The following is a 17,440-nucleotide window of genomic DNA, read 5'->3' as shown; positions in this document are numbered from 1 at the left end:
TACTGAAAATTAATCTTATAATTGATTTAAAGGGAATACTCAAAATCTTACCACAAAGTCTAAAATATTAATCATAGTTACTAAAAAAAATTACAATACGTAAAAGCTAAACGATAAATGAAAAGGAAAAAAGAATGTGCAAGAGGATCTGCGCTAGAGATTACGCGGTGAGGTGGGGCCATATGTGGTAGAAGAAAAGCTACAAATCATAAATCACGCGAGATGATGATCCAACGCGAGTGCACATTCGTAACCCACGTGTACCTTCCATCCACTGTTCAATTTCTGCTACAAAAAGTCAAATCTCATGCTAACACCATGGACGCCGTGGGCCCCACACTTCCCTCCAAAACCAGTGTCGTAAGCAGTGACCTCCACACGCGCGCACCATAGTTGCTAGTGCGACACGTGTCCTCTTACCTATCACCCAACTCCTTTTCTTTCTTTTTCTAAAAACCTGCCATTGAAATAAAAGGAAATGTAAAAGGAATCAGAACACGATACAAAATAATAAGGAAATATACATTTCACAACTATATAATAGAGAATGACGGCCATTTTTTTAATTTTTTTTTACTTTAACCTTCTGTTAGCTTATTTAATATTAGTATTTATTAAATTCTAAAATTGTCACCTTAACTAATTAACCGTGGAATCATCAATTACACTAATACTAGACGATGTAGAATAAAAGACAAAAAAAAGGAAGATAAATGATCCAAGGGTAATGTAATAAAACTTTGAAAAAGTGAATAATAAAAAAGAAGCCAGCAGTGGCTAAACATGTGTATTCTAGAAACTAGTGGCTCCTGGCGGCACGTGTGGCGGTATCGGCTATAAATAAAGGGGTCTCTCTTATGTTCTAAGTTTGAAGCGGCGCCACCATAGTTGGTGTAGCTAGCGAGGGAGGGATATAGGGGGAAGCGTTTATTCATTCATTAAGATGGCATCGGAGCTTCAATTGCCCCCAGGCTTCAGATTCCATCCAACGGACCAGGAGCTGGTGTTGCACTATCTCTGCCGTAAATGCGCATCGCAGCCTATCGCCGTTCCCATCATCGCCGAAATCGACCTCTACAAATACGACCCCTGGGACCTACCCGGTAACATTATCTTCAACTTCTGATATATTCTTATTCTTAATTCTTAATTCATTCATTTTTTGAATTGTTATTGTACAGGATTGGCTTCCTACGGAGAGAAAGAGTGGTACTTCTTTTCACCACGGGACCGGAAATACCCGAACGGTTCCAGGCCGAACCGGGCGGCGGGAACCGGTTACTGGAAGGCAACCGGGGCGGATAAGCCCATTGGCCACCCCAAACCGGTTGGGATAAAAAAAGCTTTGGTGTTTTACGCAGGGAAAGCTCCGAAAGGGGACAAGAGCAATTGGATCATGCACGAGTATCGTCTCGCCGATGTAGATCGCTCCGTTCGTAAAAAGAACAGCCTAAGGGTACATACATACATGAATGATGATGCATGCCCTTTCTAGTTCAAGATTATTAGGATAGGATAATTGCATGAAATTACGACTTTGTCCTCACGTTGAAGCTGAGGATGATAATCATTTTCCATGCAAATTGCAAAATCTATGGCCGTAATATCTTAAATGTTATCTCACCGCGCAGAACCTTCACCAGTTGAAGACTTAGCCATCGCATTAAAAACAATAATTGATGTGGAAAGAGAAAAAATTAAAAATATAAAATCTTCTGCCAAATCGCAATTATCACTTTCTATTTTTAGAAATTATTCCTTCTTATCACTCTCACCTGCCACCGCCTGCGAGATTAAATTAATCTTACGTTGGTTTCCGATTATGCAGTTAGATGATTGGGTGCTTTGCCGTATTTACAACAAGAAGGGCACGATCGAGAAGTTCCAACCAAGCAGCGATGTTGTTGTTAGCCGAAAAATGGAATCATCGGAGATCGAAGACAGGAAGCCGGAGATTCTGAAAAGCGGAGGAGGTTGTCTTCTGCCGCCGGTTCCGCCGCCGCAATCGAAGGCGGCGGCGAAGACGGATTACATGTACTTCGACCCGTCGGATTCAATCCCGAAGCTGCACACGGACTCGAGCTGTTCGGAGCACGTGGTATCGCCGGAATTCGCGAGCGAGGTGCAGAGCGAGCCAAAGTGGAAGGAGTGGGAGAAAAGCCTCGAGTTTCCGTTTAATTACGTGGATGCCACTCTGAACAACAGCAACAGCTTCACGACGCAATTCCAGGGCAATAATCAGATGATGTCGCCGCTGCAGGACATGTTCATGTACTGGCCCAACAAGCCCTTCTGAACAAACCGATCCACGCCGCCCATTCGCATTTGCACGGTAGCACGAGACTCAAGGTCTATGAGTGTGCCTGTGCGACCACACACAGACGATTATTTATCAAGTTAGCTTAGCTAGGGCAAAGAAAGATAAAAACATTGAAGCTGGAAACGCATGTGTTTGTTGGGTCCACCGTCTGCACCGGTTCTTTTTGGTGTTTTGCTATGTGACGACGACGACGACGACGATGACGATCCAACGGTGCATGTTTGTTGACCTGTCCCTAGTAGTAGTAGCATGTGTACAGCTATTGTATGTAGAATGTAGATAGGTACACTACTACACGTTGTTGTCATGTGATCATAGAAGCTCTCTTACCGGGAAAAATAAAAATTGATAGAAGGATGGAAGGTGTATTTGGACCTTCCCTAATTAATATTTGTTGAATTATTATCATTAGTATGTGTTACATCTAATTTAGTAGGTGCTCCTTTCTCTTGTTTTTTAGGTCCTTTTTAATCGAGTATCGTGATATCCTACTGTGTGTTTACTTTTTTATTTTCTATCTTTAGTTTAATTTATTATGTAATAATGTAATTAATAGTCTAAAACAAGTTTAGCTTTTTTTTTCTTTTACGTCTTTCAAATATACTAATCCACTTTCGATCTCCTGGTTCGGGTTATTGATTTTGACAACTAATAGTTTTTTCTACTTGAATAAAAGAATCTAAGATGATGAAGATGGCCATTGTGTTTATTTCGATAAGTTGCACTTACGTAATTTTGCACAAATTCCGGAGTTTTTATGGACTGGAAAGAAAACATTTTATTAAAGGGAATCAAAATATTCAATATGGTCAAGCTATATTAAAGAAAATTCGTCACAATCTGAATTTTTAAAAGCAAAATGGGTTATAATCCATGTGCCGGAGTTCGTTTTGAAGAAGTGAAGGTGACAATTATTACTCATATTTCCATGTTCCGGACCGACAAAAGTTAACATTCTATTAATTTAAAATCCACAGAGCATGCATTATCCTTACCTACTACACAGGTAAAGAAATTTGATTAAAACTTATATCAAACTCAGAGGATCTCGAAACTAGCTAGCCTTACTTTGTATTAATTGGGTTGAAGAAATTTAAAACTTTAGAAACAAAAATATTCAGCTACAATTAGCTTTTAGTTGCTAAAAACTATAAATTATTTCTCAAGTCAAATTTTAAGATGACATGCATGATCTTGTCTAAATTGTGTTTATTTCTCTCGTATTAAATAATAAATAAGGGTTAAATATCAAATATTTATTAGGAGAAATATATACACAAAATTTATAAATCGTTGTTTATTACTATTTTCCTACACAAGTTGAATCTTTTTTTTTCAGTTTTAACAAATGATAATGGTCAGTCAATTTCTTTAGTTAATATCTCAGGCACGATTATCAATTTCCTCTATTTTTTTTCCCACTTGATATAGAAACTTGCTACGGAGATTGTTAAGGCTTTATTTGTAGGGAAAAGAAATAGACTAGAAATAGAATAGAATGGATAAAAATAAGAAAGGTAAATAAAAATAGGTGAAAATATAATGTACATAAAATCATGTAAAACGAATACTAGAAATTATCTTTCTGTTAAAAAATTTAACTGATTGTCTTTAGTGAGATATTTTCTTTCAATTATGTTTTATTTTTCATTCATGAGATTTAAATTCGATATCTTGCTTAGATGAATTGAATCCGATATTATTTTAACCAACGAATTGTTGATTAATGTTGCCATTTATAAAAATATAACTTTTTCTAATCATCCTTGATATGTATTAGTTGTAAAATTGTGTGTGTGCCTGCGTTAATTTTGCAAAGAATGCCTTAATCCACAAAGGAAGACATCTCCTTTTCTTTAAGTGGAAGACATCTCCTTTAAGTGTATGATTAGATTGGCCGTCGTGAGTTTAATAAAAATTGGGGTCTGTAAGCCCATTGTTTCCAATTCTGTTGAATGTAATTTCAAGACAAAAACCAAGTGGGAATGGGTTCCATTTGTTAGCTGATAGCTTTGCTCTTTCCACCTTTTAGGTTTAGAGTCTTATTTTTAATTATTATCCCCCCAAAACAGTATTTGACTATCCTTAAAAAAATGACTATATGAAAATAAAACACTTGGCCATAGTTAATTATCTAACTAAAAAAACGTAAAAGCACGAGGAAATTGACCAATCCATTAAACAACTCGAAGATAAGTGATGGACAAGCAAGCAATCTTACATCAATACCTATTAGCCGAATCAAGTGGACAAATGATAATTAGTCTACTGAGACGGATTAGTAATAACAAATAAAGTTGAACTGGACTTTAGATGTAAAATATACATATTGACTAGCTTATAAGATGTATTAAGATTGGTTTACGTAATATAATAAAGCAATAATTCTTTTCAATAAAAATAGTCAAGATGTCTGCTCAGAAACCAAACCAACATGCAGCATGGTAGATTCCTACAGATCCAAATATTCCAGTGCCAAAACATGTTCTCAGCGATCAACATGTTTATGTCCTTTTCTCCGGTACCATCCAAATTAAATCAATTCCTCCCTCCCCTGTTTGTCATTATAACATAACATTTGCTGCCTCGAATTGTCATGTGTTATGCTGAATTGTAATTTGTAGGGTCCATACGTTAGTAGAGGATACTTATAGATCAAGGGAAAAAAAATGGTCTAAGGCCTACTCTTTTATTAACGAAATACTAAAAAATTACCATAGCTCATCTTGGTGGTGCTCTCGTAACGAATTATTTTAAAAAATGGTCTTTCTAACTTCTAAGCTTCTGAATTTGGAACTTTCTATTTTTTGCACCTGCTCATTTGATCCCATTTTGGCCCTTCTTTCAACTAAAGTCTAACAACTTTTTCGTTTCTTTTAAGAAACTAGACCAAAAATGGGGGTGAATTGAGGTGATACTGTGCTTTGGGCAGAGAATGTTTAAGGAGTTGTTCGATATTTGTATTGAGTTTTGACACGGTAACTTCTTTTAAGTGCGGCTTAAATTTTCGTAAATGGTCCTTCACAATGATATTTATATAAATTACCATTTGTGCTCCCTCAACCTTTAAAATTTTAAGACAATAATTTCCTAATATTAAAAATCAAATGATTCGTTAACCCTTTTTTTTTAAAAAAAAAAAAATAGCACAAGGCAGTATGCCAAAAAATTATATACAATCCATGTCCAATGAAGCATGTAGCCTTTAATTTATGAGTGCGAGATCATATTACGTAATGCGTTATATCAACATCGATGGAGCTAGAAAATTATGTACTACTGCTTCTATTCACTTCTGAAACAACCTTAAATAAGACATGTAGAATTTAACTCTTTTTTTTTGTTAAATCGTTAGTTGGAAATTGGTTTACAATTGATAACCAGCTTCGGGTTACTACGCGCTTGCTGCCTCTATGTGGAAACACCTCACCTTTTCCATGCAAAATTTAATGCATTCCAAGGGTTTTCATTGTATTGATATCAAAATGGCTAATTGATCTTAACTTTCAAACCTAATGGTGTCATCTAAACTAGCAGCAGTAAATTTTAAAACGGAAGATGTCCCTACTTCAGAATTTTGTAAAGGTACTTGAAAGTTTAAAATTCATCTTAAGTTAAAAAAGATTAACACAGTTACTATCTTTACACAAACTGAGATCCTCTCAATCCCATTCTCAGTAGTGACAAGCCAGGCCTAGTAGTATGTGAAAGCAAATTTTCAGAAGTAGGCTATGTAGCAGCCGCAACCAGTGCAGATCTAGCACGTGAAAAAGAAGCAATAACCGATCCGAGCTGAAGCTTATCGTTGCACCCAAAACTTAATCTGTACCTGGAAGAGATGAAATTTTCATTCCCACTATCATAAGGGCCAATATAATTCCAAGATGAATGTAGCATCTTGCTAAACCGCTAAAGCATCATAATGTGTCTGGTACAGATAATAGAAGATGTGTGTAATATATATAAGTAAAATATTTTTTTCTGCTATTTTAAGATGTGTGTAATATATAAAAGAGGAATGCTAGCAAGTAGCAACACACATTAACATTTTTTACTATTAACACTCATATATATAAAGTGTCAACAGAATAAAACTGCTTATGTTATGTTCTCTATTAAAAGATCAGATAACCAACAGCCCATGATATGGGGAAGAAGAGATAGAGAAACTTTTTTCTTCTATCCAAGCCAAATTATTTTTCCTCTTTCATTATTGTGCTTGTTCACAACCACATACATAATTAGAGTTAGAAATAGGTTGGTTAGACCAAGTTAGACTTCACCTGAAAAGGCCAGTTTTTTTTTGTTGTTGTTAGACTGACTTGTGACCTATAATAGCTTTTTTAAAGCTCGGCCAAGCCTTTTATTAAGCATAAAAGCTTGACCTGCCCTAAAATCCTATTTAAAGGCCTTTCAAATAGTTGTACATATATATTTTATGTCTAAAGAAATGTTTGATGTAACCAACACATCTGTTCATTAGGCAAGGCAGAAGGACAATAGCATGTAAATAGTAGGGCAGAAATACATACTCTATATCCGCTAAATCATTCATCAACTGTACTCGAACAGCTGAAGGCATCTTAATCTTAAAAACAAACCTGCAATAACAATAAAATAAAAATAAGATGAAAAAAAAGTTGCCAGGAAGTTGGACAGTCAGTATGATGCATAAGACTCACAATGTCACTTCTCTGACAATATCAACCAGGGCCAACCCTTTCCTTGTCTTCATTTCATCTATTCCTATTTGAAATTAAAGCCAAATAAAAATCATAAATTGCTTATATATATTAAACACAAATAAAGGGTGACAGGTCACTCAATACTTTTAAAGCTATCTGCAAATTGTTCATTTAGAAGCCAGTAAGATATTTGCTCAATGTCTTTGGGCAATGGATTTCCAGTGCACAGGTAAACAGTTTCTTCTGTTATCTGCTGAGAAGCCATATGTGTTGACTGCACAAATATTAAAGCAACAGAATATGTCATTTGTGATCCATTGATACAAAAGAAACAAAACAATTCAGGATATAAATACAATTCATAACAATTTTCCCATGGTTAAAAATTGCAATTTGGTAGTGAAAGAAAATCACAGCAGTCAAAATCAAAGTTTAAGAACACTAATCACTAACCAGCATTTGGATCCAAAAATATATTGGAAAATTACTTAAGAAAAAAAGTTTCCTATATACTCATTCAGTCTAGTCACAAATCTTTATACAGTACATGTTCATAAAAAGGCAAGATGTCGTCTAGAAGCATTCCTAAATATCACATGCAACGAAATTGCATATGATATCAGCATCCTTGGCTACGATGGATTAAGGCCATAATATCTGGTATAAACCATGCTTCACCAAAAAAGAAATTATCATTTGGTAAATTTAGTTGACACAAACAGAAACACAAATTTACATGGTACACACAAATAATCAGTACATTGCACGTACATATTTACTAAAAATTATCTATCCCTAAATGCATTTTTTTGCAGATGAAATTGAGGAATCAAGGGATGAGGTTAGCTCTATACTTGAGCTTTGGAGAAAGACTTTGAATCAAAAGGTTTTCGCTTGAGTAAGAGCATGACAAAGTATATACATTGCAATTTTAGCAATAAACAAGAGGAAAACAATTTTGAGGTAAAAATTGGAGGTGTCAAACTACCAATTTCAAAGTTTAAGTATTTGGGATCAATATTACAAAATGATAGGAAAATTAATAAAGATTTCACACACATTATACAAGTCGGGTGGTTAAAAAGCCAAAAAACATCACGAGTTATTTGTGACTGTAAAATACCTACTAAGTTCAAAGAAAAGTTTACTTATAAATATATACGACTAGTTATACTCTAATATAGTCAGTATTAGACTTTAAAGAGTCAACAAAGGAGAAAAATAGGAGTAACAAAAATGAGAATGTTGACATAGATGCAGTGACATGAGAATGGACATTAGGACAAGATTCAAAATGATTGCATATAAGGAGATATTGGTGTAGCACTTATCAAGGGTAAGACAAAAATTTGGTTAAGGTGACTTGGGCATATGCAAAGAATGTCACTAGGCCCCCAGTGATAGAGTATATCACATGGTTTCTAACCCTATGAAAAGGGATAGAGGGAGACCAAGAACAGTGAAAACAATTATTAAAAGGGATCTCATGGTGAATAATATCCTTGAGAATTTGGTTGTTGACTGAGCCCAATGGTGTCTTGCAATCCAGTACTGACCTCACCTAATGGAATAAGGATATTGCTGTTGTAATGTATATTGCTAGCCAATAAATTAAAGTTGAAAGTTGTCAAGCAAGAATCTGCAACACAGAAGTCATTCAAGAGTTTTATATTTTCAGATCATGTAACATGCATAGTCATCTCTAAGTGAAAATACCGAAATTAATACTTGCTATCTCAAGTGTGTGATTCCATGTATACAAGTGTGTGATTCCATGTATACAAGTGTTGTATGATTCCATGTATACAAGTGTGTGATTCTAAACACATCTCAATATGTGCGTCCATCTAAGCAGCAGAAGGGCAGATGCTGAAACAGTATAGTACTCGTTTCCAAAATGGTGTTTGATTAATTACTTCTTCATTTGAAAAAAATAAACATCAAAATAAAAAGGACTAGCTGAGATAGATTTGTATATAAGAAAACTGAAGGCTATCAGCAAACTACCTGAAGAATATTCAAAGCCTTTCTCATATCACCATTGCTAAGCCGAACAAGAGCTGCTAAGCCACTGTCTTCAACATCAAGCCTAGTCAAATTACAAAATCACAATCATCATATTGCAAGTTATTAAGTCAAAAAATTGAACCATGTTACAAATGTTTAGAACAAATTAATAATATAGTGGAGTGATTATCCAATAGCAAGGGACCAGATGTGAGATGCATTAGAGGAAGGGGATTGGCATGTACAATTAATATGTTTCACATGAATTAGCACCTTTCAATATTATAACTTCCTTTCCACATTCAAAGACAGAGTATCTGATTAAAGCGGTGAGTTTTACTGCATGATTACCTTAATGGTTTCCTCAAAAAACTTTATCTACAGGACTCCTCAATAAGTTCAAAATCTAAGTGAACCATAGTTTGTGTTAAACAATTTAATCACTCTGGTTGACTAAAAAGAATTTATAAGATTCAAGGATTTATAACACTTGCAGTTGAACTGTACAAGCAGTACAGAGAGATGCACACACAAGTCAGGTCTTACTATTTTTAAAACCGTGGGATCTGCATGCGCTCTCTATATCTCTGACTGTACCTATGATTCAATTATCAGTATTAACTAGAGAATATAATATCCCTTTTCATGGAGTATTTCATAATACATATACAAATCAATGTAAGCACCAAAACTTTTATTCACATATACAACCAACATTCGTTAATCTTTTTCTTAATATCAAATGAAAGTTAAAGCTAAATTGCTCAAACCATGTTTTTCATTTGGCATTATAATTTTGTTTTGAATATTCAGATCTTTTACATAAAAAACTGGAGAAAAAAAGGTGCAGCGAAGAAACTTTTTCGAATAGGGTAATTACTATAATCAAATAAGAACGTGCTATAATTCTATGATGTACTGAATCTGAATGCAAATAAATGTGTATGCTAAGGTGAATGGAGTCAGGAGAGACAGAAAGCACATTTTCTCCCCTCCAAGCCCCTTCCCTCTGAATGACCTGCTTACCCAATAGAAACTGAATTTTACTTTGCACATGAAATCTTGTTTATGCACATTGCATTAGAAAAAGGTCAACAGTCAGAAAAAGACCAATCAGCAGCTTTCAGCAGATAAAATATTTAAAAGTGTTAAAATATTAATAAAATAAATTCAAACTTTTGAGATAAGCAATGAGAACTTCATTTGCTTCATTATCATTATATTGGCACTCAATATGCACAAATGTCTAGCTCGGAAATAGATTACAACAGAAATTCTCATAAAAAAGATTCCAGATAACGTAAAGTAACATGGCAAAAGACATTATCTGACTCAAACTACCACAAGCAGACTAGATAACAGAGAACTGGAAGCATACCCTTCAGCCTTAATAACATGTTTCAGTCTTTCAGTGACATGGACGGCATCAAGAGGGGCAAACCGAAACCGAGTGCATCTTGATTGAAGTGCAGGAATAATCTTGTTTACATGATTACAGATAAGTGCAAACCTAGTGCTTTTTGTATATTTCTCAATCACTGCATCAAAAGAAGATGAAGGATATTACAACTCAAGAAACTTGATTGATGCTGCATACTTAAGTTAGAGTATAAAAATGGGCACATACCTCTACGTAATGCAAATTGGGCATCCTTTGTCATGGCATCTGCTTCATCCAACAATACAAGTTTTACAGAGGACTTGACACTGAACAGAGAGTTTTAGATAGTCAGTTAAGGCAAAACTTGCAGTTCCAGTACACTTTCAGAACAACAAAAACCCAAAGGAAATGTTCAACTCTGGTTACACTTTCATCAATTAGCTTACAAACAAATGCACATCAGCACATTCAAGCAAAAGACAAAAAGGAAAGCAAGAAAAGAAAAGAATATAACAATAAAATAACCGAGGTTTTTGAAAATCAGAACCATCACAACTGAAAATTAAAATGAACAAAAAGGAATTATATAAATGTCCTCTTATCACCTATAATGTTTTATGTGTTAATATCTGTGTCAGGGGGTGAAACTGTTTACAATATAACTATCCTAGTTATCTAGCATTCAGCGGGGAAATTATACTAAAAAATGTGTCAAAATCTGCAAAGCTTATTTCACTAAATTACTCCAAGATTAGCAAGACACCGAACACCTTGCAGAATAGAGAATAAACCCAAATTTTATCACCTAAACTAAATTTCTGAATTGACCAATGGACTGGTATAGGAAGAGGGAACACCCAAATAAGTGCAGAACACTGAAAATAAGCAACACTGAACAGGAAACATGGGGAGCATATTAAAACTAAAAAATTCTGAAGCTTTAAAGTCCAATTATAATGAATTATATTGATGGCCACTATAGCTAAGGCAATCACCACATAAAAACAAAGTAACTCAAAGAATATCAATTTGACAGCCAAGTTAAAATTAGACAAACCAACAACACAAACTACAAAGAACTATTTACTGCAGTCATAAAAAAAGTAAACACAACTATATGGTAAAAATTATAAGTAGAGGAATAAAAGGCAGAGAAGACAACCCAAATGATAAGCTCTGAGTGCTAGCAAAATCTTGAATCTGCTGTCGCACGACATCAATTCCTCTATCATCTGATGCATTGAGCTCCAAAATCATATTTTGGTACTGTGAACCATATAGTTTGCGTGCCACAGCGAGAATCGTTGATGTTTTGCCCGTGCCAGGAGGGCCATACAACAGAAGATGGGGCAATCTGTTCTCAGTGGTCAGCCGATCAACTACAGAGAAATTTAAAACAAAGAACGATGAGCAATCTAAGTAACACCAACAATACTCAAATTGCAAATGGACATTGATTAAAAAAAATCACAAGATGTACAACTACAAGTCCCTTTTCATTTCCTAATTTTCACTAGACCAAACTAAAAATGAAACCGAAAAATAAAATAAAATAAAAATATGTAGCTCCCTCGCTAACCAAGTTTTACAATCCAACAACTATAATTCCACCACTTACACATACATAAAACGCTATGACGAGGATAGGTGGGAAAATTATTTTAAAAACAAAGTAATAAAAGTAACCCTATATCGAGCTTCTGATGAGCTGTTTCTGTGAGCAGCGAAAGAAGGAAGGTAAAGAAAAACCTCAATCATAAACCCTAGAGAGATAAAAGGCGGAGATAGAGTCTTACTGGTATCGACAATGTCACGATGAGCGGCGACGTCGTCGAGGGACAGAGGGCGATATTTTTCGACCCACGGAATGGCCTTGCCGGCGGCGGGAGGGTTGCTGGCGACGACGACACTTTTAGCTTTGTCGGGCCTCGCGGTGTAAGTGTGGTCGTCGCTGTCGATGTCCATATGATGGTTCGTCTCCGCCATTGTTAGGTCACGGTGATAATACGCACTTTCTTCGTTCAGTGCGTTGTTGAGAACTGAAATTTGCATTCACCGCTCACAAGTGACAGCAGAGGCTAGTGGCGCCAAACACATACTCTAGTTCTAGCGGATTAAAGACCTGGTGCAGTTCGCAATTTCCGGTTCCTACGGTTTTCTTCCTTTTCCTTTTTTTTTTTTAACTCTTTTAACATAGGGCAAATGTTATTTGATCTATGTAAATCGGCAACATTTTAATATTTGATTGAACAAAATTTTGATTTGACCTCTGTATGCGTATAAATGTGATAATTAATTTAAAAGAATAATAACTGTATTATATTCCGTCGAATAACTTAACTAACCAGTTAAATTAATTCTTAAATATTATAATTTATCAGATAAAATAATTCCACAAAATTTAATGGCACAACAAAACATAATTGTCTTATTTATTTTACATGTTATATATATATATATATATATATATATATATATTTTGAATTAGTGGAAATAATTTATTTTTTAAAATAAAGATACTCAAATATATTTTAATCCTTATAAAACGAGCATATTTTGATTTTAATTATGATAGAAAGTATTTTCTTCATTTATTATCTCTTTAAATTTTAAAATTATTGATTTTATAGAAAATGTTTCTAATCATTTTTTTAATTATTGAATTTTTGAAAAAAAATCTATTTATCTACTTTTATCAATTATTCTTTTGTCAATTATACCCTTACTTTCCACCTACTAGCTTTTAATTAATTTTATACATGTGCATTTGTTATAAAGTAGAATAAAAAAAAGATAGGATACTTAATAAAGAAGGGGAAGGAGTATTTTTTTTTTATACACAATTATCAAATTTTGGTCTCTTAAATTTCAATTACATTAGTTAAGTCTCATTGTTTCATTAAAAAAACAATAAATTTTGTTGGGATTAGAATCCTCTAATGTGAGTCTTATCATTTTAGAGTGCATGTAAAGTGAATTTATCTCCACCATTTGATAATTTTAGGTTTAAAATAAAAACAAGTTGCTTATTTGTTGCCAATAGCGCTCTTCTTAGGAGTTGAATGTAATTTGAAAGTGTACGAAACATTATCTGAATGGAAACGCAAACCCAATTTTGCATTCTAACATGCCATGCCTACAACTCGTTGACAATCCATAACATCATAAGTTGCACGACACCGGTTCGTTGGGCTTGTTTACTTGTATGTTGTTTTTTGTTTTGTGTTTTCCCTACTAAAATAAAATGCCATATCGTGAGTATCGACTGTCTCAACCCTCAACTAAAATCACAATTGATTGTTTTGACTTGGGAGGTCTGTGGTATATCACAATTGGCAGAGCTGTTTCTCGTTGTCATATATCACCATCTTGTCTTGTAAAGAAATGTCTGTTCAATGTTAAGAGTAAAAGAAAATGTATTACAATCAAGTCATCACTCATCAAATTAAATAAGAGAAAGGAAAACCATATTTTATACTTTTATTAGTATCGGACACTACTCACCTCCAATTATGTTAGTATTTCCTAGTCCTATTTCAGTGCCATCTAGAATCCCCAAGCAGACATTGCCATATTTCTGGAAAAGGGCAGCATGTTAGACAATAGACACATGGTAAATTCTTTTGTTCCTTTCATTTAGTCTTGAAAGGTGCTCAGAGTGACAATTAGATAAGCTTCTGGTGGTAGTTGCAGCAGGGAATTCTTTGATTTTGTGAACCTCAGTGCTATTGGCTTAAAATAGTTAGTGACATCATGGAGAGATTTGAAAGTCTTTGGATTCTTCCAACAAATTGGGAGCGATGGATCCTCAGTTGCTCTACTAAACGACTTTCCCTTTATATCATTAGTTATCTGAATCATAGATCAAGGATTTACTCATTGAAGATGGGAGATGATTAATTATCATAAGCCAAACAATACAATAACGAGGCTCCTTGGATTCCATATCTGACCAGATCAACAAGAGCTTTATGAGCATGGGAATTGAATTATGTGTAGGAGCTCCCACTATCACAGGTAAGTTCAAGACCCTTCACAGAAGTAGCCTTTCCATTGAAAAACATGTCTGCTGGACCTGTTTTGTAGTGTGGCCGTGTGTAAGTTCTCATTAGTAGCAATGTCTCATAATTTAACACTTACACTGAGGAATTCTGCAATAAGGGTGTCCAAACAACTCCAGATTGGGGAATGAGTTGATCTCCAAAGAATAAAAAGCCTCCTCCTCTCCGACTTAAGCAGTGGCCTACCACATTGCGAATTAGGCCAAGAGAGTGAAGCTGAGACAGAATGCTTGTCTTACCTGTTGCGAATCCCACATCGAGTGGTTAACCAACATGATTGCATTAATAAATCATGTAATCATGGCTTGGTTTGGGAATTGGGGAGTTATAACAAAATCTGTCCCCTATGTATTGGAATTTGGTATCTTATGACTTGATCATTTTTTTATTATAAATTATCCCTTTTTTTTTCTCGGCACATGAACTATCCTAATCTTTTTTATCCCACCCTGCCTTTGTTTCCCAGACAGAACATTAGAGAAGAGGGTTGAAATGGGAAAGTTTACAAATAATAAATTCATAAGTTCCTTTTTGAATTATACTCTCTATGGGTCATAGGAGCAAGTTAAAACAAAAATAAGATAGAACATTCCAATCCTCCTCATTTCTAGAAGAAAAAATTCGGGTTAAAAGGAGCGGATCCCCTATGCTGCTGTTTAGTCCCATAAATTAACCAAAAATTTAATGAAGAAAACTTCTCGCCAAGGTCACTAGCAATTGATGAAAAGATGGTTTGGCAAAAAGTAAGACACTCAGGATATTTGTAAACTCCTCAATATCTCAGCTGACCTATTATGCTACTACTTAAATGTGGACCACTACTAAGTAGATGATGAAGTTAAATTCATTGGAGGCTGAATGACCTTTGTTATTTGTTCCCTCTGATAAATTTCTCTACAGACATAATAAAGTAAATACATGTTTAAGCCTTACAAATATGTCAGGATTATCGATGATCAATTTGAAATTAGTAAAAGCACTGTGAAATAGATGGAGAGAAAACACTCACCGGCCAGAATTGGGCGTGCTAAAGATCCGCTAGTGAATTTAAGTGCAATATTATCTAGGACTAACACACCTAGAGAAGATCCTTGGTCTGCATACTCAACCTCATAGTCACATTGCTCATCTGGGTCAGCACAGGGTTCTGAGTGGATTGCAGCACACAAGCGATCTCCACATTTCACAAGTTTGCAATGGGGTTTATTAAGTTTATCACGAGGCTTAAAAAACACCCCAATTAAGGAAATCAACATCATCTTAAGATGACTGGTTAGTAATAAATAACTAGTTGATAATGTTTGTAAAGTGAAACTTACCAGGGTGCAACCTTGGCATGGTGCATCCCACTGAAACCAAGTGAGATCACTACCTGTGTCAATGTCAAGTTCATAAAGCTTTGGTGAGGTTCACCGAGTAATACCTGCACCCGGAGCACGTTACAATTAATTAGCACAGCTAAAATCATGACACAACCACAAGTTCAAAAGTATCTAAAAAAGATCCAAGCCCATAAAACCTTGAAAGTTTTAGAGAATAATAATGAGAGAGTTTATGTGACTTTTAGAAGAAGTTTGTGGAAAGGAACAGAGGAAGCATGGGACAAAACGGGCATGGCAGAAAGAGCAAAATTCCCCTGCCCCTCCTTTTCACGCTCATCTTCAGAAAAAGGGATTGATATTTTTTATATGCACTATAGAGAACAGTGAACTCAGAAAAGATGAGCAATGTGCTCGTCAGGATTATGATCAACCAACTTAACTGAAGCAAGAAAGGTTACAAACAGGTTTTATTATACAATTAGATGTTCTTACAGAAAACTGACTTAACCATCTACTCAACTAATATAACTGCCCAACTAACTTCTGATGAAGATGTTATCGTGATACTCATGGACACTTAAGAGGGCTCTTACTAAAGCGTGCTTAATAGGGAGAGACTAACATGGAATTTCTCACTTAGTCACTCCTAAGTCCTAACATTGAAATCACCTACCCTGTCGTTAAAGTTAATAAAATAAATATAAATGACTCTTATCTTCTTTATTGACAGCTTCTTTGTTGGATTTCTTAATAAGTGAATTTAATAGAATAAATTTTATATCTTAAAGCATTAAAAAAATAATTCAAAATCGTATTGCAAAATAAAATAAAAGGTCACTATTTTGAAAAGACTAAATTGACAGAAATCGAAAAACATAAATGACCAAATTATATTTTGTTACGATAAGAGACCAAATCAAATTAAAAAAAAAAAATAGGATAAAGGGTTAAATGTGTAAATTATTTTTTTTACAGCATGTGTAATTTATCCTTAATTACAAAGTGTTTACTTTTTATGTTAGTTGTTCTCATGAACACATTTTAAAAGGAGAGAAAACTTATAAACTCAAATCTCTCACGTAATAATATATCATCTAATAAAATTACATTAAAAAAGTGGTCTTTTATATAAATATATTAAATAAATAAGTATCACTAAAATTTCCGGTTATACACATTGTATTTGAGTTTTGTTTCCATAAAAAGAAAATGATTTTATATTTCATTGGAAACATTACAAAAGAAACTCAAGATAAAGGGATTCATTAGTTACAAAGTCTCAAGGATTGGATCAGGAGAATTCCAAACAGACAAAGATTGAACTTGAAAATGATTTTTTTTTTTCCATCAATAAGTAAGGTATTGCTAATATTTTCTAATTTTTTCGGCTGTAGTGGTTGGTTTCGGCGATCAATAAAATACTAACTAATGAATGTTTAACAATTTATCGGAATATTATTACCTTTGAAAATTGATCTCTTTATAAATATGGGTTTGAAACTTTTGAGAAGTTGGAAGTTTCCTGGGTTGGACTTTTGAGTGTAGAAAACTATTGGGTTGAAAATGCGTAAATGCTGATAGGTCTCTGCCACTTTCCAAGCTGATGATGACCAAATGATATTGAACCTCGTCATGATTTTCAATACTTACTTTGCAAGGTAATT

General features: G+C 34.4%; 2 protein-coding genes, 1 long non-coding RNA gene and 1 pseudogene across 3 annotated transcripts; 1 reads left to right on the top strand and 3 right to left on the bottom strand.

Moving 5' to 3' along the window:
* LOC114410415 lies at positions 1-1,896 on the bottom strand. The gene is made up of 2 exons (XR_003666295.1): positions 1,776-1,896; positions 1-457 (listed from the first exon to the last, which is right to left on the bottom strand). It is a non-coding gene; the product is annotated as an uncharacterized LOC114410415 (long non-coding RNA).
* LOC114410413 (NAC domain-containing protein 2-like) lies at positions 818-2,829 on the top strand. Its single transcript, XM_028374354.1, has 3 exons — positions 818-1,103; positions 1,182-1,456; positions 1,829-2,829. The coding sequence occupies exons 1-3, from the start codon at positions 944-946 to the stop codon at positions 2,294-2,296; spliced, it is 903 nt and encodes a 300-aa protein (XP_028230155.1). The 5' UTR covers positions 818-943; the 3' UTR covers positions 2,297-2,829.
* Positions 2,830-5,736: 2,907 nt separating this feature from the next.
* On the bottom strand, positions 5,737-12,557 carry LOC114410412 (replication factor C subunit 3-like). The gene is made up of 9 exons (XM_028374353.1): positions 12,190-12,557; positions 11,556-11,772; positions 10,640-10,719; positions 10,391-10,550; positions 9,013-9,094; positions 7,150-7,279; positions 7,003-7,066; positions 6,853-6,921; positions 5,737-6,149 (listed from the first exon to the last, which is right to left on the bottom strand). The coding sequence occupies exons 1-9, from the start codon at positions 12,443-12,445 to the stop codon at positions 6,050-6,052; spliced, it is 1,158 nt and encodes a 385-aa protein (XP_028230154.1). The 5' UTR covers positions 12,446-12,557; the 3' UTR covers positions 5,737-6,049.
* A 1,162-nt stretch (positions 12,558-13,719) lies between these two features.
* On the bottom strand, positions 13,720-17,410 carry LOC114410925 (annotated as a pseudogene).
* Positions 17,411-17,440: the final 30 nt, after the last annotated feature.

Source organism: Glycine soja, chromosome 4 (assembly GCF_004193775.1).
Source record: "Glycine soja cultivar W05 chromosome 4, ASM419377v2, whole genome shotgun sequence".
In the NCBI taxonomy this organism is placed as follows: Eukaryota; Viridiplantae; Streptophyta; class Magnoliopsida; order Fabales; family Fabaceae; genus Glycine; species Glycine soja.
This window is presented reverse-complemented; position numbering and strand designations above follow the sequence as displayed.